The 27,733-nt window shown below is 36.5% G+C and overlaps 3 protein-coding genes across 10 annotated transcripts in view; 2 read left to right on the plus strand and 1 right to left on the minus strand.

The window, feature by feature from the left end:
* LOC110837208 (uncharacterized) overlaps positions 1-14,229 on the plus strand; it is a 120,236-nt gene extending 106,007 nt beyond the window's left edge. For 2 of the 4 annotated variants that reach the window (XM_087340989.1, XM_022079104.2), the window contains 4 exons: positions 9,651-9,780; positions 11,006-11,202; positions 12,399-12,506; positions 13,558-14,229. In XM_087340989.1, coding sequence (XP_087197115.1) covers positions 9,667-9,780; positions 11,006-11,202; positions 12,399-12,506; positions 13,558-13,699 — 561 coding nt within the window. In that variant the 5' untranslated portion in view covers positions 9,651-9,666 and the 3' untranslated portion in view covers positions 13,700-14,229. Of the gene's footprint in view, positions 1-8,103; positions 8,273-9,650; positions 9,781-11,005; positions 11,203-12,398; positions 12,507-13,557 lie in introns of all 4 variants that reach the window. The other 2 variants (XM_022079098.2, XM_022079112.2) reach the window with 2 other exon arrangements.
* On the minus strand, positions 1,280-6,642 carry LOC147871230 (uncharacterized). 3 transcript variants are annotated; one of them, XM_087340987.1, is made up of 5 exons: positions 6,593-6,642; positions 5,723-5,909; positions 2,710-2,903; positions 2,433-2,540; positions 1,280-1,596 (listed from the first exon to the last, which is right to left on the minus strand). In XM_087340987.1, exons 2-5 carry the CDS (start codon positions 5,885-5,887, stop codon positions 1,443-1,445), a joined length of 621 nt encoding a protein of 206 aa, XP_087197113.1. In that variant the 5' UTR covers positions 5,888-5,909; positions 6,593-6,642; the 3' UTR covers positions 1,280-1,442. The 3 variants fall into 3 exon arrangements, with proteins under 3 accessions (XP_087197113.1, XP_087197112.1, XP_087197114.1); XM_087340986.1 differs by having other exon boundaries at positions 6,498-6,623; XM_087340988.1 differs by lacking the exon at positions 6,593-6,642 and adding an exon at positions 6,259-6,474.
* Positions 14,157-27,713, plus strand: LOC110837128 (uncharacterized). 3 transcript variants are annotated; one of them, XM_022078984.2, is made up of 8 exons: positions 14,157-14,296; positions 16,291-16,414; positions 16,669-16,862; positions 17,480-17,596; positions 24,495-24,618; positions 25,840-26,024; positions 26,518-26,634; positions 27,105-27,713. In XM_022078984.2, the coding sequence occupies exons 2-8, from the start codon at positions 16,409-16,411 to the stop codon at positions 27,244-27,246; spliced, it is 885 nt and encodes a 294-aa protein (XP_021934676.1). In that variant the 5' UTR covers positions 14,157-14,296; positions 16,291-16,408; the 3' UTR covers positions 27,247-27,713. The 3 variants fall into 3 exon arrangements, with proteins under 3 accessions (XP_021934676.1, XP_021934663.1, XP_021934668.1); XM_022078971.2 differs by lacking the exon at positions 14,157-14,296 and adding an exon at positions 14,351-15,125; XM_022078976.2 differs by lacking the exon at positions 14,157-14,296 and adding an exon at positions 14,351-15,125 and having other exon boundaries at positions 16,699-16,862.
* Positions 27,714-27,733: the final 20 nt, after the last annotated feature.

The following is a 27,733-nucleotide window of genomic DNA, read 5'->3' on the forward strand; positions in this document are numbered from 1 at the left end:
AGTCTGAAGATTTCCGTCTTCTGGGTTGTTGCGCTGTGTAGTCTGGTCGATGTTAACCAACGTTTCAGAGGTCATACTGCCTCCATCATCAGGGCGATGAGTATGAAGATTTCTGTCTTCTGGGTTGTCGCGCTATGTAGTCTGGTCGATGTTTACGAACGTTTCAGAGGTCATACTGCCTCCGTCATCAGGGCGATGAGTATGAAGATTTCTGTCTTCTGGGTTGTCGCGCTATGTAGTCTGGTCGATGTTTACCAACGTTTCAGAGGTCATACTGCCTCCGTCATCAGGGCGATGAGTATGAAGATTTCTGTCTTCTGGGTTGTTGCGCTGTGTAGTCTGGTCGATGTTTACCAACGTTTCAGAGGTCATACTGCCTCCGTCATCAGGGCGATGAGTATGAAGATTTCTGTCTTCTGGGTTGTTGCGCTGTGTAGTCTGGTCGATGTTTACCAATGCTTCAGAGGTCATACTGCCTCCGTCATCAGGGCGATGAGTATGAAGATTTCTGTCTTCTGGGTTGTTGCGCTGTGTAGTCTGGTCGATGTTAACCAACGTTTCAGAGGTCATACTGCCTCCGTCATCAGGGCGATGACGGAGGCAGTATGACCTCTGAAACGTTGGTTAACATCGACCAGACTACACAGCGCAACAACCCAGAAGACGGAAATCTCCTTAGTTCCTGTAATTTTCCTCTAAAAACAAACAGCATATGTCTTCGCGCCGTTCCTTTATCGTGATTAATTTTTGTGTTGCAAGAATTTCTGTTGTCGGGATTCGAATTCAGGACAAATTTCCAGTATTCTAACCATTTTAAAATCTGTTCCTGGTTTCAAGGAATAAGCATGCTACATTTGGTGCAAATCGGATTATCGTTTCTCACATTGTAAAAAACACGTCCAGACACGTACATAATTTCAATTTATATCTGAGATAAGGCTATTTGTGCTGTGAGGTATTGTAGTTTGCTGTCATATTCAAAATATTGAGAAACACTGATGTAAATAATTGCGGGAGGGAATAAGTTCCGGTAAGTACAGTGATTTTTCTTCCTTGATCAGTTCAAGATCGCCAAGAATGACTTTATAGATTTAAGTTAATAGACGATTCTTTATGCATCCATGTGTTGCATGCTTTTATATATGTTAGAGACTTCAGACTTTGTCTATTTCCTTCGTTGGGGGCACTTCGTTTTACTGCCTTTCAGTCTGTTAAAATGAAATTCCGAATGGAAGTATATAAATAATCCGAAGGAAGCAGCTATACAGAAATTGAATCCTTTCAATTCTCATCATATATTTTCTTCAGAAAGAATTGTATTTCAGACATTTTTGTTGTATGGTGCTCGATATTCGTTGTGGTTTACAAAAATCACCCGCTTTGTAAACATCTTTTACTTTAAGAAATTAATTTCCTTAGGGTTTGTTATGATATCAGGTACATTAGTATTCAACTTTAGAAATAAAATCCAGAAGTCCAACTTCGCACTCTGGGTACAGCAGCTGACAGCTGCCGGAAACATCCGTTCCGAGCCGTTCTGCCGCGTAATATTCTCTGTCCATGTAGTTCCTGTGTACCTCCATTGTAGTCGAAGGGCTGAAATAGAAAAGACATTTAAAAATCTATTAGAAGTCTTCTATGACAATTATGAACTCGGAATATAGGCTGATTTAATTGTAATATCGAAAATTGTAACTTAAAGTATAACTGAATAACATGTTGTTTTTGATAAGTTGTATTTAAATTAATTTTGAAGTTTGATTTATTTTACACAGATTTTCAGCTCAAATCGTTGGTAAGTAAGAAAATAAATTTCTCACATAGGTAATTTATTAACACATCAAATATGAACGACAACACAGTATCAGCCTTGTATTATACCTTTTTGAAACCTCTACCTGTCTAGAACGGAATTTCATGGTTTTTTTCCTAATCTATCCCGGCGAAAGTGGATATCATACCTTCATATACCTTCATATTAATTGTTGGGGTTCGTCTCCTACCAATTACTTTTCCCTGGGGTTGACTGCCTTGACACAGTATTATCGTGCGGTTCTTTAGTTCTTCACATAAGTATTTCGTAGACAGATTCTTCTCACATCTTACCGACTTCCAAATCATATACCCATTACAAACTATATAAATTGATTAATTGAGAGAGCGTCACTAATTAGACCGAACTAAGAATATAAGAATCATGAGATGAAGTTGTGAAGCTTTGCATTGGGACACTCGTGAAGTATTCTATACCTTTGTATCTGTGGATGAAAACATGATGTGTTGTGTGAAGGCAATCCTTCAGAAGCCGACAGTCTCAAAGGTCAATATATTCCTTGTCTTCTGTGGAAAATAGTTTTATAATTTTGTTCATACTATTCGCTGCTGCATCCCATTCCGCGTTAGTTAAACAAAGGGACTGCCATAATACTTACGTGAGTAGCACGTGTAACACCTCGCCAGCCAAACCGTTGTACTGCAGAGTCGTGTCGGCAGCCTCACAGATGGCTCTGAGTACACACGCCCTTCCATCGAGACCGAGTCTAAAAGTAATTTTAATTAAATGTATTAACTAATTTTCTTCAGAAGAACTATCATTACATAATGGGTACAAGAGTTTTCCGTGTAATCCACGTGAGGGTAACAGAATTTTAAGGGTCTGAAGTAACTTTTACGTTTGTTTAAGACATCTTCATCTGCTAGTCCACTTACCTGTCACAGGCAGACTCCAACATTGAATAAATATCCCAACGTGATGTCTTGGATACCGTTCGACGTTCACGGTTGAACACGGAATCCAGATATACCGAGGAGTTTGTTGGGAAATCGTAGAGCAACTTGATAACTGTTCCCATGGTCAGAGACTCATCCTGTATCAGTATTGGTAGTCCAAAGCCCATTATAAGCTGTGAAGAAAATACAGGACTATGAGACTAAGTAGATTAAGATATATCCTTAGTTACTGGGATGCTTCAGGTTTTTCGTTCATTTTTAATAGAAGCTGTCAAGACTGTTTAAATTGTCTTGTTTACTCAGTAGGAATATCGAACTCCTTCATCGTGTTCTTAGAAGCTCGAGATGGGACCCTGTACTTTGTGTCATTTTTGCACAATGTATTGTGCTGGCGATAGTCATTTGGTTTCAATCACTTTGTCTTTGTTGTTCATTTGACAACAGTCGCTCGAAGTCTGTTCCACAAATGTTCTTTCGGACACGTGTAAAACTACAGTGGAAATTCGCCTTTCGTTTTGCACCATTTGCACGAATTCAACAGCGTACGTATTTGGGGAAATAGAAATGTCTATAAAAGTTAAAATAGAAGAAAGTAAAACACAGTCTGTCGACGTTTTGTGCATCCTGTCAGGGATCAGCAGAATAAAATATAAACGCAGTTCAGTAAACGCTACCACTAACGTGATTGTGTGGTGTTGTTTTTGATGTTTTGTGATATTCAGAGAATCCGTAGCAACTCAGGGCCTCTGTTAAATGGGATTCTAAACCAATGCATGTGCCTTCAGCAGCCGCTGAGATGGAATGAGCAGGAAACAAGCCTTGGGCGTAAATCACAACAGCAGCTTGCGAAATCAATACGCAGCGGCGACATCGTTCACCGGAAGGTGCGTAATTCTGTGTAGCGCTTTCATACGCAAACACTGCCTTTTCAAGTTGTTTCACGTAAGATAAAAGCAACGTAACTTCTAATACAAACAATAAATTTAATAAATTCTGATAAACTGGCTATAAAAGTTTTATATTGTACGTCTGCTGCTGAAATATCAAGGGTAAATATTGTATTGTATTTTAATCTTGCGTTAAATTCAATCGCTGTTGACGTATATCTACTGAATAATATTGCAGTATGCAGTATGGAAACTGCAGCTGAGAAGGAAAGTCCCAGATGACTTGTGACTAACAGTGTGGTGGATATACACGAAGAAAATTTAGAATTGATAAAGTAGCGGAATTTGTAAATTTTTGTTTAAAGTCAATTTAATCGTATGCGCCAATGTTTCGTTGTTGTGGTAAAAGAACATTATAGAATAATATTAAAGGAACAGTTGTTTGATTTTAATATTTTTAAACGTGTGTTAAAACTTTTGTGTATGTTTGTATGTATCGGTTTCTGAACGTCGCCAACGTCTTCCCATTTCGAGTCACGATTCATCATTTGTCCTCCTCCACTCCTCTCTTTGTCATCCATCTTACTAGGTCTTCCTCCCCCCCCCCCTCGCGGAACCCCATCGAACCGCCTGCTGTATTTTTGGTCGTGTCCATGTCATATTAATTGTTTCGTTTCCATATCATCCAAAATACAAAATTGTGAACATAATTTTGTAATCATATGTTCACTTTTTAGTTATTTATTATATTACGTAAGTAATCACAATCATCCATTGATCATATATCCAATCCATCAGTCCGCAGTTTTATAATTTTTTGGGTTTTCATTTACAATGAAATTGAGAGGTCAGGGAAAGTGCATTTCTGAATCACCAAAAGAAAGAGCCCACTCGGAAAACTAGGGCAGTAACTTAATTCGTGAAACATAGAGAAATAATTTATTACAAAGTGAACACAGTGCAATTGCAGGTCTCAGGGAACACGATAAACATTTCTGTTACATAACATCAGGGTGTTCTTACCCAGCAGAGTACACGTGAACTTTCCAAAGACACAAAGTCGGATTTTACTAATATCGTGTTCAATTCCTTAGAGACACCAACTGGAGAGATGTTACGAATTAATGGAATCTGCAACCATAAACTATATCCCCGCTTTCTTTCTTTCTTTCTTTCTATCTATCTATCTATCTATCTATCTATCTATCTATCTATCTATCTATCTATCTATCTATCTATCTATCTATCTATCTATCTATCTATCTATCTATCTATCTATCTATCTATCTATCTATCTATCTATCTATCTATCTATCTATCTATCTATCTATCTATCTATCTATCTATCTCTCTCTCTATATATCTCTCTCTATCTATATATCTCTCTCTATCTATCTATCTCTCTATATATCTCTCTATCTATCTCTCTCTCTCTCTCTCTATCTATCTATCTCTCTCTCTATCTGTATCTCTATCTATATATCTCTCTATCTATCTATCTATCTCTATCTCTCTATCTATCTATCTATCTCTCTATCTATCTCTCTATCTATCTATCTATATCTATATCTATATATATATATATATATATATCTGACTAGATGGCTTATTGAACATGAAAGTTCATCACCGAATTAACCAAAGCCCTCCACCGGACCCTGTCCTGGGCCAACAAAATCCAGTTTCCTTCAACTCCTATCTCCCATAGATCCCAGCTGACATTATCCTCCCATCTACGTCTAGGTGCCCCAGCGGTCTCTTCCCTTCAGGTTTCCCAACTAATACCCGGTGCACCTCTTGGCCCATCCATGCGCGCTACATGCCCAGCCCATCCCATTCTTCTCGACTTAATCACCCTGACAATATTGGGGGAGGAGTACAGATTTTTAAGCTCATCATTATGCAGTTTTCTCCATGTCCCATCGTCTTCTCTCCTAGGCCCAAATATCCTCCTCAACACCTCCAATCTGCGTTCGTCCCTCAGAGTGAGAGACCGTGTTTCGCACCCATACAAAACAACAGGCAAAATTATTGTTTTGTACATTTTAATCTTCATGTTCTTAGAAATCAGACCGGAAGATAACATTCTTAATGCCGTTCATTACCTCTGCGTAACTTCCGTTATCGGGATAAACCAAGAAGCGACGCATCCGAGACTTCGATGATCCGCTAGTTCTATTGACTTTCGAGACGCCATTTCTTCCTGACGCCTCACTAACCATCGAAGTCATGACGCAGCAGCACAGTGAGAGGTATCGATGCATCCACATTGTGGAATCGCTGTTTTGAAGCCTGAGAGAAACAGGAAATATGTTTAAAAGTAACGTACTTCATGCTTGAACTGTGCACTGCACGAGTTCCTTCTAAATTGGTTAACACATAAAACCTATTTTTCAAAATTTTCTTCATTCTCTGCCTAATATTATGAAGCCGGTCTAATGCTTTTGTTTTATGTAACAGGCGGGTAAATACAAATGCATTTGTTCCCTTCTATTGTTTCTGCCTTTCACGGTTTACAAGATTTATTTCACAGTACATAATTTTCAACAGTCTGTGGCAAATATTGAAAGTTTTTGCACACAATTTACGTTTCTGAGAAGCCGTTTTCTAAGTAAATGATCTTTAGAAATAATTTATTCACCTGCTCCTAATAATAAGGTTTTTCGGCTAGAAATAGAAAACATCTGTGTAAAGCCCTGCAAGCTATAATTACAAATTATCACACGATATTAAATATAAATGTTATGAACTCCTCTTGTCGTAATTGCACTTAAACAAATAATAAACAAAGGAACTCGTATATTGTACTGACTTCTTTCATACGTCACATTCACAATCGGATTGAAATATAAAATTTTAAATCTGTTTATAGAAACATACTGAAACTTCAAGTGGATGTGACAGAAACAGAATCTTCAGCTACTATTACAGATGCAAGACACAGTTGTTTCTGTTTACGATTGGTTGACGCTCACCCGACGTTTTCAAAGTTTCATCAGCGTTCGACTAGCGCAAAACAACCACTTCTGAATATTTTGTACGTCGTGTTTCATTTATTTGCCAAGCGTCAACGTAGAATTGGAATATTTACCTTCCTCACTAAGTCCAGTTGCTTAAGATGGAAGTCAGTTTTAATGGTTAAGTAAACCGTGCATAATGCGTTCAATGTGTGTGGTAGAACCTTGCCCTTCGAAAGCTCCTGTTGGTGACCCAAACAGTTGTCTAAGGCGTGTTCCGAGTCTTATAACTGATTAGACGTTTTAAAATATTTTGCATTTAATGTTTACTGGGAGATTATGAATTCTAATATTTACCAGATATTAAGAAGATGAAATTTAGCACATTGAGGTGGGCAGGACTTTAATCCTGACGATGGAGACAGCTTGTTTCTCTGAAACATCGGTATCTACCTGGAAGTACACCCTGTTTTATAACGCAGAACAGTATTGATACAAGTCAAAACTGATAACCATTTTAAACTACAGTTGTTAATGTTTTGTCGGGACGGAAGAGGGCTGTTTATTGAAATCTGTTTCCGTTGAGTGTGTCATTTTATTTTTTTATTATTAATTAGTACTCCTATCGCTTGAAATGACACAACTGATAAACACTGTACAAATGCTACGTTACTGTTTATATAGCATTTGTGGAATATTATCATCAACAACAACACGATAGCATCATTATAATTTCTATTAACATTCTGTGAGACATTGTTTCAAATAATACCTCTCCTTTGTCTTTCTATAATTTTTCTCTGAAGGCAACATTTGGTCGTGTGATTATAATTCTGCTTCCTATTGTGGGGAACGCGGGTTCAAATGTCCTCGAGACCGACTGGTGGAACGAGCTCTCCTGATCAACATTTTTGAATCTTAACTCGTTACCCACTGACTGCTCTATATAAGGCTTCCAAAATTCTTTTCACTGCATATTCACCCTGAATATGGCAAGTGAATTGTTTGCCGAAACGTTGGATAATACTCAGAATTCACCGCGGCTCACCCCTTAAACTCCAAGTTACAAGTTCTTAAAATGATTCCTCCCGACGTTCATGCATAAATGAGATTGTCCAAACAAATTAATAAACGTGAGACTATTAGCTTCTCAAGAATCATATTCCGTGTAGTCTGGCAAAGGTTTCAGACGTTTCAGAGGTACTTGCTGGCATCATCATCATCATAAAAGCGATCGCCGGTTAACATCAATCAGCCCACACGGCACAACAACCCAGAAGACAGCCATCTTTACACCGCTGTTCTCATTTGTTATGAACTCTGCTCTATGGAGCGAGTGAGAAATTGATTCGGCCGCAGTTCCATTGTGAACTGTGCGCTGCAGTGTCCCGCCGTCTTTCCGAGTAGTGGGTGCATCCACTGTGAAGTCACCGTGAACGACATGGAGTAGATGGACACTTGGTCTGACTTACAGTTTCAGACATTTACCCGCAACTCGATAATTAAAACTGTTCTTGGCGTTGGCACAGGGAGCAGAGGAACAGAGGAACAGCATGCTCACACCATGGTAGGAAGCAATACAAACAAATACGCTGCATCTACAACATAGCGAGATCTTGAGTAGATGATTCTTTTAATAATTACATCGCTCCTATGGGACTAAATTCAGAAGGCTATGGCATTACGAAAACAATTTATGTAAGTAAACACTCATTTGTATTTAAGAACGGTCAGATACTATGCAAAAAATCGTGGTAAGTGAAGTGTGTGAATGGCATAGCAATACTGGTATTAAAAAATTAGGTTTTCACTTCAGTCTCGTTTGTAATAGCGGTGTTTCTGGGGAAAGTGTTAAATTTAAGAATTCATGTATGTCCATGAATAACAGTAAGAAATTATGAGAAAAAGTTGCTTGCCGTTCTTACAAATGCTTCAGTCTATAATGAAGCTAAGAAGATCTACAAATTAATAATTAGGTCTTTACAATTTCAACTATTACATCGTCAGAATTATATGTATGCGTCAAATTTACCCCAAGATTCAACACATAAAAATTTGTACTAGGATTTATAGACTTCTTCCACGCAAAATTCCGCTTCTGTGATTCCAAGTTTTCGCCCGTATTCCGAAAGTTGATTATCAATTTTGCGCGATTGTTATATTCTATAAAACAGTTTCTTAACAAAATACACGTTATTCTTAAATATCTATCGCTACATAAAATGTCATGACACTACATGAAGTACCACTGTTTTCGCCTGTACTTTTGTCATGTTGGTATAATTGATTGTAGGTAATTAGAAAGTAAAATTATGGAGCATACTCTAATGGCGTACTGCCTAAACAACGTTTCATAGAAATAAACCTATGTAATCTTTAAAAGCAATTAAACGTGACTTTACAAAAAAATTAAAATATTATATAAATGTGTGTATTAATGATGAGAATATTACATTTCTTTTTCAAGTTTCGCATGATTGGTGGTAGGGCAGAATGTGTGTTTTTACTTTCGTGTGCACTAAGTCAACTAAAAGCCTCACAATTAATAGCATTCGTCCCTGTCAAAAACTTAGTTATGAACCTCGACCAGTAGCATATACTGTGCCACCCTGTTCTCCACAGTCTAAAATAATGTTTCTGTTATCCCGAGACAAAATTTAAAAAGAATATCCGATAATGTATACGTTATAGTCTATTGGAGCACAAGAATTTCCAGCGTATGTGAGATTTGAGGCTTTCATTGCAGGGAAGACGTTAATGTTTTTCTTCTTGATAGTAACGTCATGTGGACTTACAGGTAGATACCAACGTTTCGGAGAAACAAACTGCTTTTATATTTAGGTCTGAAGACGCAGGCAGTATTTTTCTCCGAAACGTTTTTATGTTCCCAGACGTCTACACGACGTTACTATGCAGAAGGCATGATCATATAAAGCCGCCATACCTCGTAAGATAAATTCACGCATCTCATGAGCAGGAATTTGTCCTTCTAGGACTAGAGTGGTGGAGTAGCAACTCATGGATGCACGCCTGGGTGTTGTATGTAGGAGTTTAAAATTACAATACTCTGTTTCAGATTGGCGGCTTCAGTAATGGTAGCTTTGATGATGATCGGGTCCAGCACCAGTCAGATGGATGACTTAGACTTAACCGTCTTGTCTCGAAAAGCTCGTTACGCGCTGTTCCCAGACTCAAGCACCATGGGGGTGTGTATATATGAATATTTATATAATTTCCCGAGAGATATAACATTGTGTCATCAAGTCACATATGAAGTTACTAAATAGTGTTTATTAAATAGTGTTTATTAAATAGAAAGACTGGATTCTTTATGACAATGGTCGGGAAACGTTGCATTTACCGCTAGCTACATTGGCTATTAATATCTTTGTCGAGGGTCGCAGAATAAAAATTAATAATCCCGTAAACAGCAAGAGAAAATTAATTTCTTTAGCTTAAAGATCAAAGCTGGTATTTCTACGAAAAAAAATGATAGCTGTATTTATCCATATAACTGAATTCCATGTAAAGGCTTTTGTTAGCTTTTAAGCTTTGATTTAAAGTCACTGCTAATTTTATAAAATTGTAGTTACAATTACCACAGAAATTTTTATACAGTTTTGATAAAATCTTATTATTTTAACAACATAACGGATGTGAACGTATAGGCCTGCATTTACAAAATTTATTGTGGTTAGATAATACTTATTTTTATTCACATCAATGTTCTCTCTAGTAGCAGGAAAATATTTCCCTTTCCGCAGTTACTAATTCCCAAATCATGTGACAACTCGCATTAAAAGGTATTGTTGGCCGCATGCGATTCGCGGGCCGCTGGTTTCAGACCTATTCTGTATGACATGTTGTAATATACCTTTACTATGAGAGGGTTTTTGTCCCACGCCTAAAACCCAAGTTTAACTGAAAATCAGTTTCATTAGTGTATAAAATTATATAAATAATTAAACATTTTCTGTGTCACCGCCATTCGTGATAATCAGATAAACTGAAGCGAAGACGACTTAGAAGTCAGGAATGGATGGGAGGATAATATTTAAATGCGTGAGGAAGAAATGATAAGTGAAAATATAACCTGGGTGTATCTGGTTCAGTGCAGGGTCCAGTATTCTCAACAAAGTGATGAAACTGCTAGGCTAGGGACCCACTGGCGCGACAAGCCGCGTGTTGTCGCGCGCGGCTGTTATTTGTATTGCTTTTTATAGGTGCGAAACCCACTGACGCGGCACGGCAGCCGCGCCAGTGGGTCCCTAGCCTAAGATTCCTCATTCCGTGTAGTTGGCTCTCACTGCAAGTCACTTCTCACACAGAAAATGCTATTGCGTGTCACCTGAAGTGATGGTCTACGTAATGACAAATGAGAAAGGGAGAAATACATATGTGATTACACATTCGTCATTGTCTAAATTGCAGTTGTATTTAGCCGTTGCCGTGCCTCTGGAAGACGCAAGTTACGACGTTTCTGTGTCTTGGAACTTCGAAGCTACTTACCAGTTGCCATCCAACTACACAGAACTAATACTGCCCTTTGTATTGGCCAGCGCGTCACGAAGCGAGCGGCAGTTCAACAGACGTAGCGCCTACCGAATTGTAGAGAAGCGATTTAAAAGGTTCGTCCAAAACTCTTGTTTTGTTATAAAGAGAGAAAACATTTTTTTTTACATAGATGGTTATTTTATGGGCTGTAGCGGCGTGTAGTCCGGTAGAAGTTTACCGACGTTTCGGGGGGTCCTTGCTGCCTCTATTTTAGCCATGAGTGGCCCTGATGATAGATTCACCACCGTGAAAACCTCAAATTTTTACATTTTCTTAAATTGGTTGTTTTGCTTTAATGAGTGGATAAACGAGCTGGAAGTTAATTTCATTTGTCACAGTGACGTTCAGATATTCGTAACTCACTCGTATGGTAACTAAAAGTAGTTGTTTCTGTGCTGGCTCTTTTTATATAAGCATAAAATTTGGATTACGTAATTTCTATCAGCCATAGAGAACAGGTGTAACGGGTCTAATCTAGTGTATGTAATTTATGATATTTTTTGGCCTGATATGCAAAGGCATTGGTTTTATGGTTGGTTATGCCAATTTTACGATTATATTTTAAAATAAAATTTTGTTATGAAAATAAAAGGGAAAAGTCTTTCACATTTCACTCAGGGCTAAGCAACGTAAATCATCGTTCATCACACATTTTCGTAAGTTAATAAGGGGAGGGGGGGCGAAATGTTGAACTTTGCCTAGGGCGCCATATGTCACTGCTTCCGCCCTAATGAAGAGGAATTTGTCCCTACGACCACGAAATTATCCTAATAGGGCCTGTGACATCATTATGTCTATTCCAACCCTGTTGAATTTGTAAATTTAGAAAGTAGTGAGAGGCGACTTAAATTTTGTTTATCTAAAACCTTATAAGGATTTTTTTTTTACATTACTCAATATATTTGTGAAAATTAAATAAATTTGCTAATGACGATGTTTTACGGCAAATACTTATTTGTTCCAAAGAGATGTATACATATTATAATATATTGTGTGTATACAGTTTTTGGGACATTGTTTTTTTTTAAATAGCATTATTATTATTATTATTATTATTATTATTAAAGGCGTAAGTTTTTAAAAATGTACATCATTTTTGGTACATTTACATCAGCTTTTATTATCGATTTTCTAAAGAAGACGTCACAGTTTGCAGGCATCGTGAAGATGAAATTTTCTAATGCGTGCACAGTTAATTCTACACAAATTGTTCCTGCCTCCCTCTTCTCTTGCACAGTTATGTGCCGTGATTTGTATTTGTTTTTCGCAGCTACGGTTTGAAAGGTAGAGAATGTCTGTTGAGAACAATCTGCGAAGCAGCTGAAAGTCCGTTACTTCATAATGGACTTTTTGGTGACATTCTACACATAATTTTCACGTGAGTATTATTAAACAATACTGAAGTATTTATAGTAATTTTATACCTGTGTATAACAACTGTATGCTGATAAATGGTAATTTGTCTCACAGAATGTATGACTTCGCTTTATTATAAAAAACAATAATTAATCATCGTTTACTGAATTTAATTTCCTCATATAATGCCTGCATCGAGTATCGTTACAACTACCCATATGATATCTCTACTCTGAACTATTAGAAATAGCTCCTTCCGGTTTCTTGCCGATCTGTAGATGTTAATTTATATACATCTTCTCTGATACCTTTTAAAAAGAAGAATTGTTTTGGCACGACATGTCTCATTATAAATGTTAAGTTTTCACTAAAGATAGCCTATAATTAATATAATTAATTTTCTCTCTATGTTTCATGTACATACGATATCCGCCCGAAAGAAATGTGTGTACTTGTATAGTAGATAATTTCCCAGTGTTTGAAGACATCTGTTTTGTATTAATTAAAACTAATTTTGTCTTTTTGAGTACGTGGAAACAGCCTTTCATAAATATTTATGTGATTGATGTAATGTGTAATAACCATTTGAAAATGTTAGATTTTATTTTCATTCATTGCTTCTTGAATACTGTCTGATGATACGGCCCTCTGACGTCGGTAAGATACAGGAAGCATTATGAAGTTACTTTCGGGGAAATGACTTAAAAAGGAAAGTAATAAACGTGTTTGGTAGACTATTTTTGGGATATATTGGGGATAATTCTGTAGACCCTAATTTATGTATGTACCTTCTACTTATAGCTTACATTTTTACATAATCCAACATACATTTGGGCACCAGAGGTTTGAACAATTCTTACCAATTTTATTTACTGACAGTAACTTTAAATTCCAGTGATACTAATACTAAAAAGCACTTAGTAGGTAAGGCATGTACTTAACTCTAAATTTGTTTAGACACTTAATTGTTTAGGTTGTTAATATAATTGGCAAGTGTTTCAGACTAAAATACTTTATTTTTAATCTTGTCTTTCTTGAGAGTTTAAAGTAATGAGAATGTACTCGCTTCGTAGGCCATCGTCATCCGCAGATGAAAATCTCCATCCGGTTTACAGCGCCGCGGAGGAACGCGGAAGAAGCGGCAAAGACTGTCGATCTTCTTATCCAAGATGCCCCGTAGGACTGCTTGACACCATTGCTCCGTTTGAAGACTGACATGTCCGATGCTCTCATTAGCAGAATTTCACTAATTAGTACAGTACCGAAAATGTGTATAACGGTGCAGCGGTAATCACGAGTTCGAAATATAAGCAAGAGAAGAAAAAGTGCAATACTTTCAAAAGTATTACGTTCGCTTTAATGCGAACATAAACAGTTTAGGTGACTCAGAAGTAAAGTGGACTAAGTCTAAATAAGCCTGTCACACAGTTTTTAATTACGGCATGAGAAAATGAGTGCACAAAACTTCAGTTTTTACTCCTAGGTATAACGAACTAAGTCCATACTCTCAAACAGAGGAAAGTAACTATAATTACTACCATCCGGTGTATATATATTTAAGGAACCGGATGTAAGTTTAAAACAGTTTTTACCGAAATGACGTACAGCGAACTTGATCCATTTTAATTTTTAGCTACCTATTAGTCACTGACTTTTTGTAAATCTATAATTTATTAGAACTTTCTCCGTTGTATGGAGGACTTAAATACAAGGAAGTATAATAAACTATTGTAGTACGTTTTTCAGTTACGAAGGGACTGAAGTGTCGTTGAACTGAGTGGACTATAAAAAAACGGTTGAAGGAATCACAGAGTAAGTTTGAGGACCTGTTAACATTGTTGATTTTCCGTAGTAGTTTCCAGAATCAGAGTTTGTTTGTTTGTCTGTCTTGGTTATAGTCGCAGTGTACACAACATCAAGCAGAAGTTCGCATCCTTAGGCAGATAAATCCCATCTGTGTCTACCATCCGTGCATCTTGGTGTCCATATTAATATTACTCTCCCATCTGCGCCAAAATCTCCTTAGTAAACAGTCACTTTCGGGTATTTCGACCGAAATTTTATGTATATTTATGATATTTTTCGTGTGTGCTACATGTTCCCTGCCCCATTCTCCTTGATTTTGTCATCTTATAAATATTTGGCGATTGATATGATTTCCGAAGCGTCTCCATCTATAGTTTTAGGCGAAAAGCAGACCCACATTTATTTCTACAGAACAAGAAGCCATTTCAAATAGGAAGTTACGTGCCTAGCGACGTAAAATTGACTCGTGATTTTCTAGTTTCTAAACTAAAATATTTAAAACACGCCTTCTACAGTTCACAAAACCGGTAGTTGAAAAAAATTAGGAATGTTTACTGGAAGCACGTGGAGCGATAAACAAAATAATGTTTGTTCTGCTTATTACGAGGCCAGTAAGTTCAGCGAACTTGTGTCTCAGTGTTTCCTTTCCTACCTCTTCTTCTTATTGTTATAATTTTCTCCATCCGTCTTGTATACGAGGATGTCTTTCAGCGTATAAGTTCCATTTTGGTGTTTCAAAGGCTGAACACTGACCAAGTATGTCTTCGGCGCCAGTGAATGGTCCACAGGTATGGACCTGAACAGTAAGAAGAATGTCAAGATATTTCAGAATCCTGTGAGTAACTAGACTTAACCAACCTTAACCAAAACATTATTTTTAAAGTCTCGAATTTAATTTGTATATTTAACTTTTTAATGTCAAAACTATGTAAGACAGTATTAAAAAAGTTGCTTAAGTTTGGAGATTCGCACTCATTAGGTAAACTTTTTCCTGCAATTCTGACAAGTAATTGATGAGAAAATAAAAATTACACGTAAGAATGTACTTAGCGGATAAATTAATTTTAAAAATATGTTCCTGCAAGAAAAAAGTTGGTTTGTCGTGTTTAAATGTTTGTATTTTTTGGAAACGATTAAGACGATTACGCAAAAGAATATGTATATCATTTAGTGTAAAAATGACAAGTGAAACTGCTCATGTCAACTTAATCATATGTTAACCCCCTTAAAATAATGCTTTTATTACAGATGTGGGGCCAAATTAATACATATTAAATCGCTCCGAATGGAGAGAAGAGTTGTTACTCCTTCAAGAACGAAGTAAAAATTGGAATTTCATTTATGTGGATATAGATTTTCGAAACAAAAGAGATTCGAGACGATATCATATATTCAGTAGGAGTTTTGTTTTTGTGTGTCGTGTTTTTACATTTGGCCTTGTGACAGGATGTAAGCTAAATAACTCTCAACGTTATTTAAAACCTATAGAATATAGAAATGGATTAAACTGTGAGCATTTGTGTTGTGGAAATACATAAGAAGAAGGCGTGTTTTGCTAATGTGTTCTTTGGCACGAATTTCTTAGTGGTGAAGTCGCTTTTGCCTACTTGCCTTCCGCGGCTTTCATCCCCGATATCATGCCGAGTTGATCTTAATTAAATTTGGTTTTGTGCGTTGATACTGAAAATGGTGGGCATCATTTAATTCCTTGTTGTCGGCACGACATACAAGCTGTCTGCGTCTGTCTGTCTGTCTGTGCTTTGCTATAAAAAATTTTAAGCTCTACAACCTTTTACCTCTACTAATTCTGACCATAAGAGCTACGTTAAATTTTTACGCCGATTTTCAGAGATAAATCCTGGGTCTAGTAGCCGTAATTAAATTTCGTGTTACGAAAATTGGCATTCGGTAGCTCTTTCGATTTTAGAAATTTTTTTCGACGTCGTAAGATATTTTTAAGCTGTGTTTCACTCACAGTGCTTGAGTGCGTTCTTTTTCAGATTGACGTCATTGGCACTACTAACAGTTAACAACAGTAACTGCCAGTGTAGTGAAAACAGTGATCAGACTATTCTCTCGAGGAAACTACGTTACGTATTCTTTCCTGAAGGCAGCACTATGGGGGTGAGTGCTCGCGTAATCGATTATGTATTGAAACCGCAAAATTTTATTGAATATAAGGAAAAAATACTTTCATATTCCTAAAATAAATTTTAAATGTCTTCATATTTTACCTTTGTATTTGTTTCGGTCATACAATTAGTTGGCATAATGCAAATAATACGTGCCGTTTTTTAACTGCCTACACACATATTTTCAGAAGCAGTTTTATGTCTGTCACAACAGCCCTTAGTTTCGGAGTCGCTTATTATGTGTAGATGGTTCTAGCCGCGACAATTCCGCTCCAGACCAGTGGCGATGTCTCCGAAGCTTGGTTCGCCGAGGCCGATTATCACGTTCCAGAAATCTCGTCCACCTTGCCTCCTCTCTTCGATGATGAGAGGTCAAGCCGAATTTCTAGAGACCTGAACAGAACAGGGGTGTACACCATGCTGGAGAAAACATTTCACAGGTAGGTTCAATTTTGCAAAGTGAAAGAAACTATGTGGTCCCAGCACCAGTTAAATGAAGTCGGCTCGGGTGATCGTTAGTGCTAGTATAGAGTTAATTCTAAATCTTTAAAATTGTTTTTACTGCCATTATTAGGGACTGAGTAGGTCGCTGCATGGACTTTATGCACAGAGACATGTCTCGCTACAGTAATTCAATGCATTCAGTAGCTGAGAGCTTTAGATCTGTAGGGTTGCTTTTGTCACGTACAGGCCTGTACGAACAGTGAGATGATACGGAAATAAAATGTATGAAAGTATGTTATATTATAATACATTTAAGTAACATTAATCTCATAAACAGCAGACGTATTAAATACTAACTTAAATAAGTATATTCATAAAATTAACCTAGTGTTTTATTGTGAAATAAATTGGCGAAAATACATTCCATCAACATATATTCAAAGTAAAATGGAGTATTTTAAATCTAAATAACTATGTTAAGATGACACCAACTATATCCAAATATCATATTTACTAAAAGTCTTATAACATATAAACGCATCCAAATTTCCAAGAATTTGTCACTAGGAGAGAATTCCGCCTACCATCCTCTGCCACTCTCTGATTTCTGCAGATTCGGTTTCAACGGAAGAGAGTGTCTTCTAAGGACAATCTGCGAAGTGTCAGCTTATGAGTTACATCGGAACAAGCACAATGGATTGTTTGGTGACCTCTTTCACATTGTGTTTACGTAAGTGTGGCAACATTTATTTTATTAACTCTTTCATTACACATGTACGTAAGTAATTAACGTAATTATTAGTTTGTGTTTACATAAATGGATTACTGATTAAATTTGTTTCACGCATTCGAGCAGAGTCGGAAATTTGAGTGTGAACAGTGACGTATTACCCATCCGTAAGTTCGTAAATGCACGTTCTAATTCTAATTGAGTTGATTAAACTTTTAAAAGCGCAGTTTTATATGAAAATTAATAAACTTTATGACACTGCTGTCAACTCGAAAAGTCTGTATCAGTAGATACAAAAACATCTGGTAGTGTAACATGGAATGAGTCAGTTCAGTCCAATTTTTTACCAGCACAATATAACTCTCTCGGATATGTTTTAATATTATCCTCCTATATGTAACTTGTTTCTGTGTCTTTAGTAACGTTTTGTAAACAACCTGTTACAATAATAACCAATCTGTGGAAAATGGTTGTTGGTACATGTCTTGGTTTACATGGCTAGATGAATTGATGAGTAGTTGAGCAGAATGTTACTTTTGTTAGTTAACTATTTATTTACTAAGTTACTTTGACGTATTGAATTACTTATCTATTCAGTTACTTAATTACATGTGCGTAATTAGCTAGTTAGAAGCGTGTAGGTCATCGCAATGCTGTGACTTCCCACTGGTAATATTTTCTTAAATTTCATATACAATTTAGCAACACGCTTCGAATGTTACTGAGACCAATGCTGGCACGTAGCCTTCAGTTCAGAATGGAGAAAGACAGGATCATTAAATACAATTATAATGTACTTTTTCAGTCCATCATCATCTTTGGATGAGAAATTGCCTCTGGATTTCAACATTGCCGAGCAACTTGGAACAGATGGTGTTGATTGTCGACTTGCTCACCCGAAATGTTCTTTCGGACTCTTTGACGCCATCACCACAAACAGAGATTGATTGGTTTGTGCTGTGTGTGACAGTTATTGTCCGCGTCAGTTTACTACGAGTCTGCAAATCATACGCATGCCAATGTGTATCGTACTCTCCTCCCTTGCTTCCGCCCTCACCCCTCACGTCTGTAAGATGCCAAAATAAATGACGCAGACGATAGTAACATCCAAATAACGTAAGACTGTTGACCTCCATAACAAGTCACGTTTATGTTTATACCTAAATAGAATAGAATATACATAATAATAATATATTTGGTTTAGAACTATATACAGAGATCTGTGGCCGCCTAACACCAGGTTTTCACGGTCACAGTCCTTACATACGTAGCAATATTAGCACTAATTCTTACTACAACTATTCACTAATGCTACTCTACGTGACTATTCCTTAATCCCTAATACTATTTACATAACTCTTTCTTAATGCTCCCGTGCCTTCTATCCCAGTGGTAGTTCTAAATTCCTAATTTTGATGTCTTTTACATCTTACTTTGTACAGAAAGTTCCCTACATCCGATGACCTCCGTGTCATTCGTAGAGCTTAAAATTGCCTTGAAGGCCAACTCTTCACCAACGGTGAACCACTTGTTCCTCAGGAGCCGTTCCCTCCACCTCCCGGTTTCCGTACACTTTAATAGTATGTGAATCTCGCTTTCTGTCGCCCCACATAAAGGGCATATTTTTTCATCCATGCCCCCCCTTCATCCCTCTCAGCTTCCAAATACCCGCTCTGAACCATGCCCATCCCTCCCTCTCCACCCTTGTACAACAACCAGTGTAACCCTGTCTACCCGACCCTGATTTCATCTCCCCGTACAACGCCAATGATATCTTTTCTCTAATTTTATCAAAAACGTTCTGTCGTTCTATGGCGTTGCACCTCTCCTTTAAAATTTCACACGTCCTGCCCACGCTTCTTCCTTGCGGATCCTGCCAAATATACCCCAACCCCAATTTATCTAATTCCTCTTTTAGCCCCTTAGCCCATCCCCCAATTTTCAAGTTCCTTACCTGCCAGTCGTAGCATCCCCTTACTAAATCCTCCCTGTCCATTTGCAAAATCCTTAACCAAAATTTTGTGACCAAGCCTAAAATCTTGCTCCTGCGAATAGAATATACATAATCCAGATCTTCATCGATGCTCAATAATCTTCTTGTCATACTCTTCCTCAGTTATATTTTTCCTGCTTCATTTCGTAATTCTGTCTGGAACGATGTGTGTTTGGTGTTTGTTGAATTGGCCCATCGTGTGTCCTCGGACATTCGATCATGCCCAAACTCGGATTTTAAAGACCGTGTTGTTCGAATGAAACAAGACCCCGAAGCCTTTCAACTCATTTGTCTTGAAACAGAGTAAAATCTGACTTCGTATATGTAAATTACAAACTTTAGCAGTCAGATGGACAAAAATGTGAGCTATCATTGTAATTGTCTCACAAACGTGTAATTTTTACTGTAAAATGACGTATCTCTCTCTGTCGTCGAACAATGATCGGCAAGTTTATTTACAGAGGGGGCTTCTGGGATATTAAACCGCGTAGTCTTCTAGTAGTCATAAGAACCGCTAGATACACCCAAATCGCCATAAAAATCACAAATTCTAAAATAAGTCTTACGTAAATTTATTTTCATAGCAGCTGTTTCTCACAAGTGACACCATCAGTTAATTGCATGTCACACTACTAAATGCCACGTTAATTTTGGTATCATCATGAATACATAAATATATAAACTTTTTGACACTGTGTCCACCTTAAGTAACATTTACAAGCAATTTTTGTCTTAACAGGACACTTTAACGTCTTATCTGACAAGTTGACAGCCTAAATTATTCTACTTTCATTAAATTTATGTTTTAAAAACGGAAGAATGTGACATCATGATCTCCATAAACTGTCATGGTGGCGCTTGGCGACAAGTCTCGTTTATAAATATTTATCACGTATATATTTATTTACGAATTAAACTCATATGGCAACCCACGAAACAGCGAGGCACATGGATTAAATAACTTACGTCGTCTTATGTTGTTTTCACGGCAGTAAGTGTCTTGTTTTCTGGGCTGTGACCCTGTGAGGACTTGTAGGTACGATACTTGTTCTGAAGATACTGGCAGTATTTCCCTCCGAAGCATTGGCATCTACCTGCAAATGACGTTCAGAGGTAAGTTCTTTCTGCGTCTTATTCAAACCTGCGTGGCCGTTTGCTTGCCTTTTATTTCACTCAAGTGCGTGACCTTTTGTGACACTAAGATTCTGTTATTACAGTGAAATATTGTCAGTTCCACAACAATCTGGCTGACCACCCACCATCGGCTGTTCGTATTTTCTTATTCAACATGTTGGTACATTTCCGCCAGTTGATGACGCGGCGTGAGGTAGTGGCAAGCGACTTAATTGAAATGATTAATTAAACACTTTTGTGGCAGTAATTATTGATATATAAAGTGTTCATAGATGAAAAGCAAAGTACAAAATTTTACTTGGTTTGAGACTAGCTCCCCCCGGCGGCCCAGCAGATAAGGTTTTCCTCCCTACTTTGACTCGAAAATAGAAGTAAAACCGACTTATGAAACATAGTTTAATAACTTCCAGACACAGAGAGAAGTATAAAAAATAATTTTAAAGACAATGTATTACACAGTCGTTATTAAACTTCAAAATTCGATCATATTCGGTGGTGTTGTGAACCGATTTGGTGCAATAACGCCATAAGACGAGTCCATTTAATATCACCGCCTAAACTCACGTCACGTTTTCATGATCTCTGCATGTGATTTATTGCATGCTGTGCAAAGAGAAGCTAATGTGAGACTGTTTACACTTCAATTAGTACAGTGAATATAAATGCGTGTCCATTAGACTTGGTGCTACATGGTAGCTTAAAAGTGTAAGATCTCTTATTTAATTTATTTTATTTGTTATGTCAACTTCGGCTACAAACTGACGTGTTGGTCTAATTGCCTTTTTACCTTCAAGGTGTATACATTCTGAACTCGGAATTTATCTATAACTACTATAAGTTCTCTCGAAACACTGGATTTAAGACTGATTGTGAGTTTGTCAGTATTGCGAAATGAAGTCGTAATTTGTTTTTATATCAAAATACCGCAATGTGTAGGTGTATAAAATACTTAAACATAAATTACTCAGATATAAAATAATTACTTATAGACAGATATTTAGTGTACTCAAAAGTCTTGTATTCAACTAAAATATTTTAATACAAATGACAAACTTGTGAAAGACTTCTTTAAAGGCATATATCTGTTGTTCATTAATCGAGATGTTTTGACAATCATCCTGTGACTTTTAATGTCCGTCGAATTATCTAATGTCACCCAAATGGATGAACATATATTGTTGCCGGAGTATGTCACTGGATTAATAAGGGCTGCAAACACGTATTTATAATGTTTATGTGATGATAAAGTTGCGTCATATTCTGATAAATATATATTTGTTTAAATCTTGTCAGTCTAATCACAATAAAATTCCTATCAAATATTAAAATATTAAAAGGAATTATATTTAAGTTTAAGTTTATATAATTTTATACACCTGAAGATGGTTCTTTTAGAACTGAAACATGTCGTGTAAAAAGTGATGATCTAATGTAAATCGAACATTTCGATAGAGAACATCATTTAATATATTTTAAATATTTAAATGTTAATTATGGTAATATTTTAATATTTGATAGGAAATTTATTGTGATTAGACTGACAAGATGTAAACAAATAAATGTTTATGTGTTTACTTTCGTGTATTTTTATGTTGAAAATGAACACATTTTGATGTCTAGAAGAAACTAACGTAAGTTATAAAATTTACAGATATTATTTAATGTTGGTTTGGTTGAAAAAAGTTCCAAATATTCCACAGTTTCTTATAAAATGTTAGTAAAGTTGTAAGTCGGGGTGTGTGTTGTAACCGTTCTTTATCTTTCTTGGGTGATCGCAGGGTCCGCTACGATGTGGCTGGTAGTGATTGTTGGGTTCTTTGCTCTGCTCAGCTAGTCGGTAGGCGTCGACTCCGTCTCATTTGGTGTAACGGCCAGGTCGTAACAGCACGATTAAACACTCCGATTGATTGGGTGGAACTCTTTATTTATTTAGGACCTGCGTGATCGTTGATCTACATACGCCGATCCCACGTCACGCAGTCCTACACTTTACAGATTCCACACTTCTCCCAAATACATAACCACCTCCGTACACACGTACGAATCTCTGCAACTTAACGTAATGTAGTCTAGTGTAATGTGCTATAATAATAATAATAATAATAATATCCTCTGCGGCTAAAAACAAACCCTTTTTATATCGTATACACCCATACGGTTGGGCCATCAAAATCTCCCACTTCTCCCAAAAGGGAAATGTAACCTCAACTCCTATTGGTGTGGGTCCAGGTTCGGTTCTATGGACCTCATCTTTCCCACCAATCCTCAAGGAGTTTCCCTCACATTGTTAATTCTAGAGGGCATCGCTAACGAGCGGCCGACCCATTTAGACCAGCAGCAGGCAATTTTATGTACAAGTCTGGAAATTCCTGAAACCCTCTGCGTTCCCACGCACTGCAGATCTCGCTGTACCACTTATAACCAGATGTCCATTTCCGATTCCAGAGTACAAATTAAAAACAAAGAAATCAGAAACTGACAAAATAAAGCATGACAATACGTGGCTAATGTAACAACAAAAAAGACCTTATGATCTATCACACAAGAGTTGCGTTTCTTACAAGTACAAAAAAAATCAGCATACACCAATAGAGGGATTGATGAGCGGTTACAGTCTGTATATATGTATATGTTGTAGATGTCCTTCCACGAACAGTAAATAATGTTTAAACTGAGGTTAAGGAGTTTTCCAGTTATTATGTAACATATAGCTCAGTTTAAAATTGAAATGAAAGTTAATATTTAATGACGCCTGTGAAACGCATTCAAAACTAGATTTGTCTTTAACATTCCTAGATGTAACACGTTCATACAGCCCAAGGGTTTTGTCGCAGGTCTCAGTGTAAATTAATAAAATACTAACTTCTTTGACTAGTGAAGCATTGTATAAGGAGGAAGGCAACATTATTTGTTTGCCTTTCATTTAAGTGTATACCTAGTCGGTTCGTCACACCGTCAGTGAACACGTTCTAAACATCAAAACAGCTTGCACTTAAGAACTCGTCTTCAGGTAAAAGCTTGTTTTACTCGAATAGTGCAATAATACTTATACGCCATGTGGCAGTGAACTTCAATGTCAATGGCATCTTACTTTAATTTCATGTAAGTTTTTTTTTAAGTTTTCTTCAGTATTGAAAGTATTTACAATATTTTTAATACGCCTGTATTTGTATAGTTTTCCTTATGTCTTCGAATGAGTGCGATATGAATAGTTTTTTATGTAATCATTAGATTGTGTTATTGATATTACGTTGTAATTAGGAACTTCAACATAATATTTCTAAATTCATATTATTTTTATTATGACGACATGTTTCGGTGCAATGGTACCATCCTCAGACCAATCTTGTGTGTTATTTATGCCAACTAGAATTAAAGAGGTAGAATTTAACTCTGATTAAAATTATTAAAATAGTAAAGTTTTTGTTAATGACAATTTTGAATAAAGTTAGAAGTAACACTTAAAAATTAGGTCGAATTAGACTGTTGCTAAAATAAGCCATTCTGTTACGTAACTTTTCACAATCCTCTAGAATATGTCGTAAATCTGGCAATGTAGGTTGAGTCAGTTTATATTTTGCTTCTAGTGGAATGAAAACCATTGAGTAGTAGAGAGGAATTGGACAGAATCGTGATGTTAAATGTTGAAATTAAGCTAAGTCGGAATGGGGATTTGGATATGTATTGACATGTGGAGATCTTGGGTGAGAAAGCATATTTTTTCTTTAGAAATTTGGGCTTAGGCTAATGACGTAATGTGTTCTGTTCCAGTCTAACTACTATGGTAATACTAGCCGTCCAACCAGGCAACTATCTACTGGAACAGAAAACAGAACTACCCATTATGACAAGGAAAGTTCGACACATAATATTCCCAGAAGGCACCACAATGGGGGTTAGTGTAATTATTTGTGACGAAATATAACTTACACTTATACACGTCTTTTGTAATACAATTATCATTCTGTGTTAACAACTGAAAGTGTTATTCAAAACTAGAAAGATAAGATGTACGGGACATGTAGAACGCATGAGAGATAAATTCACACGTGCAATTTTTGTTGGAAAAACCTGAAAGCAACAGATCTCTTGGAAAACCTTGACGCAAATAAGATAAAATTTTAAATGGATCTCAAATAATAGGCTACGATAGTTTCAACTGAATTAATCTGGCTTAAGACAGGAACTAGCGGGGGGCTTTTCTGAACGTGGTAATAATTTTTGTGGGTTCCAAGGAGTGCAGGGAGTTTCTACCTGAGCAACTATTATTAGTTTCGAAAGAATGACTTCATCCCATGGAATTAGTTTTTGGTTAAGTTGTGATGCTTTCTTTGGGCACTGATAAACTGCGCGCACGTGTAAAACAAGGGACTTTAAGAACATTTGCAAACCTCCGCCATTTAACTTGGCTTCCGTCCATCTGTTCGCTAACAACTTGATGACACATTCCTGTTTGGTTAAAATCGGCCAGTAACGAATAGTTTACATGAAGACACGAAGTGTATGTCTTTGTCGTAATTTGTTAAACATTAATCGGGACAAAGAATATTTCCGAACAAACTTGCAGAGGAAATCGAAGCACAATATTTAGATGCAGAAATGTAATTCCATAATCCTTTCGGTGTTCGTGGAAATCACATAATATAACTTTTTGCGCCGTGTCACCTCGTGACTCAAGAACCGTTTGATTGATTTTAATTGAACCATTTCAAATGTTACAAAGATCAGATTAAACGGAAATTCATAATCCATTGTGTTGGTGACCATATAGTCCAGTTTCTTGATCAAATTGCCTTCTAACTTCCCAAAAACTTAATTAATGTTGTATTTCTTGCAAAGTTAATAATACAACGAGGAAATAAAGAAAAATAATAATTATAGTTAAGGCGAAGATTCGAACCGAAGTGTTGTCCACTACAAAATCAACTGAACGTTAAATTCTTCAAAATTTACGTACATACTCTGTCATGCTGTATTTGGTTCAGTTTATACTGAAAATATTAACTGTTAACGGAGCGATTTTAGGAATATTTCTAGAAAAAAAAGAGGGAAGGAGAAACGTTTATGTTTCGTAAATATGTCCAGTCATCTACTTCTTGACTTTCTTTATTTTCAGTTATTTTTAAGTGCAACAATCCCTCTTGAAAACAAAGAAGATGTATATGTCGGCTGGTTCTTTGAAGCCAATTATCACGTTCCAGAATATCCCCAGTACTTATTCTCTGAAAATGAGAATTCTAGAACGTCGAGAGGTATGGATAGGCGCAGAACATATGCTGTGTTGGAGAATTTATTTCAAAAGTAAGTTATTATGTGAAATTTTAGTTATGTAGAATCCAGATTAATATATACTTGCAGCAAATATTAGGAAATTTTGTCATTTTGAGATTATGGGCCATGCCCATAATGCAATATTTCATTATTTACATGATTTGTATTAGAATAATTATGGAATGTTTTCATCTTAGTTCTTCCAGTTTCATTACACATACGCGTGGACCCATATTTTCACAACCTATTTTCCAAATTCAGTATTTTTTCTACGTTACGTCTTGGTGCCTGAAATGGTCTCTAGAGATGATTTCTTAAAAGAAAATATTATGTACGTTACTTCCTTGTAGTTTCCACTTACGTTTAATATTAATTCTACACAGTTGTTATAATTCTTATAAGTTTATTTTTATCCTCCAGCTTTGAAGGTAAATCATCGTATTATGATTGTTTAGAAAGTTTTATTTGGTTCATTTATTTCTTTATTTATATGAATTTATTTAATAGCTTATTTATTTTTCAGATTTGGTTTCCAGGGCAGAGAATGCCTACTAAATACCATATGTGAAGCTGCTAACACTCAGTTGTTTCAAAGTAGCGAAAATGGACTTTTAGGCGATATTCTTCACATTTTATTCACGTAAGTATTAAAATATTTAAAGACTGTTTTTTTTCAGAATTAACATAGAAAATTAATTAGAATTTATCTTTGAGTGCTCGGTTTAGAGGTGCCACGTTATTTTCTGTGTCTCTTAAACATTGTTTTGTTACGTTTAATCTCTGTTTATGGGCATTTGACTACATAGTACTAAATTATCTGTACGAAAAAATATGGTTATACCTTGTCGACGCACGATGAACGGGTCTAAGAAAATTACAAAGTTAAACAAATTTTAAGGGTCAGAAGTTTTATTCTGGCATGGGGATCATAGTAATTTTTATTGTTCTTACTGAAGTTTGTTGCTTTAAACTGTCTTTCTTGTTCAATCGTTTGTTGGTTGTCTGTTTTGTGTAACTGCGGTCGTAGAATATGAATCTGAAGTTTTTAAATGAAAGCGTGGTTGGCACAAAAGCTTGTATAACAAAGCGAAATTTCTGTATTAATTTCAGTCCGTCTTCATCTTTGGACGAAAAGCTATCTCCAGCTTTTAATATCGCAGAAGAACATGGAAGAAACGGAGAAGACTGTAGGCTTGCATATCCGAAATGCTCCATTGGAATTCTGGATGTTATAACAAGACTTGAAGATTAACAATTCGTATCTTAGTGTCAATTACACTCGAAAAGAAATGTCTCACACCAAGAAGACAAGACTGTATTAATATGAAAAAGAATTCCAGGGATGATGTTGAAACTAAAAATGTGATCGAATATCTACGGAGGGACCAGTGAAATTGAACATTTTCTTCATATACAACGAAAATAATATGAAATGGAGCTAACAAACATCTCGGCCGAGTAGTTAACATTTCTACTTCGCATTTGGCAGGTTCCGGGTTAAAATATCAGCCCGGAGAACGGTTTCCATGACTGAAGTTCGTGACTTTTCTCAGTCCCTGAAGTGAAATGCTACAATAGTTTTTGTAAATCATTCCACTCTCACTTCGTTCCTAGAGCTTCCAATTCCTTATTCACCAATCATCAGCTGTTTGATGTTGTATTATCTGAGCAATTGAAGACATCTCTAAAAATAAATAAATAAACCAGACAGTTAGAGAGGCCGCAGATTTTAGCTAGTT

Source organism: Zootermopsis nevadensis, unplaced genomic scaffold (assembly GCF_977971745.1).
Source record: "Zootermopsis nevadensis isolate Lab colony 2312 unplaced genomic scaffold, Znev_1.0 Znev_ptg000061l, whole genome shotgun sequence".
In the NCBI taxonomy this organism is placed as follows: domain Eukaryota; kingdom Metazoa; phylum Arthropoda; class Insecta; order Blattodea; family Termopsidae; genus Zootermopsis; species Zootermopsis nevadensis.

What these genes read in the sequence shown, in the direction of transcription:
- LOC147871230 (XM_087340987.1), bottom strand. Translation starts at nt 5,887, where the DNA reads ATGTGGATGCATCGATACCTCTCACTGTGCTGCTGCGTCATGACTTCG. An exon ending in TTGGAGTCTGCCTGTGACAG is followed by an intron (nt 2,541 to 2,709) that starts GTAAGTGGACTA and finishes AATTACTTTTAG; the next exon opens with ACTCGGTCTCGATGGAAGGG. An exon ending in GTGTTACACGTGCTACTCAC is followed by an intron (nt 1,597 to 2,432) that starts GTAAGTATTATG and finishes TTTCTATTTCAG; the next exon opens with CCCTTCGACTACAATGGAGG.
- LOC110837128 (XM_022078971.2), top strand. Translation starts at nt 15,103, where the DNA reads ATGTCAAGATATTTCAGAATCCT. An exon ending in CTGAAGGCAGCACTATGGGG is followed by an intron (nt 16,415 to 16,668) that starts GTGAGTGCTCGC and finishes TATTATGTGTAG; the next exon opens with ATGGTTCTAGCCGCGACAAT. An exon ending in CTGGAGAAAACATTTCACAG is followed by an intron (nt 16,863 to 17,479) that starts GTAGGTTCAATT and finishes TGATTTCTGCAG; the next exon opens with ATTCGGTTTCAACGGAAGAG.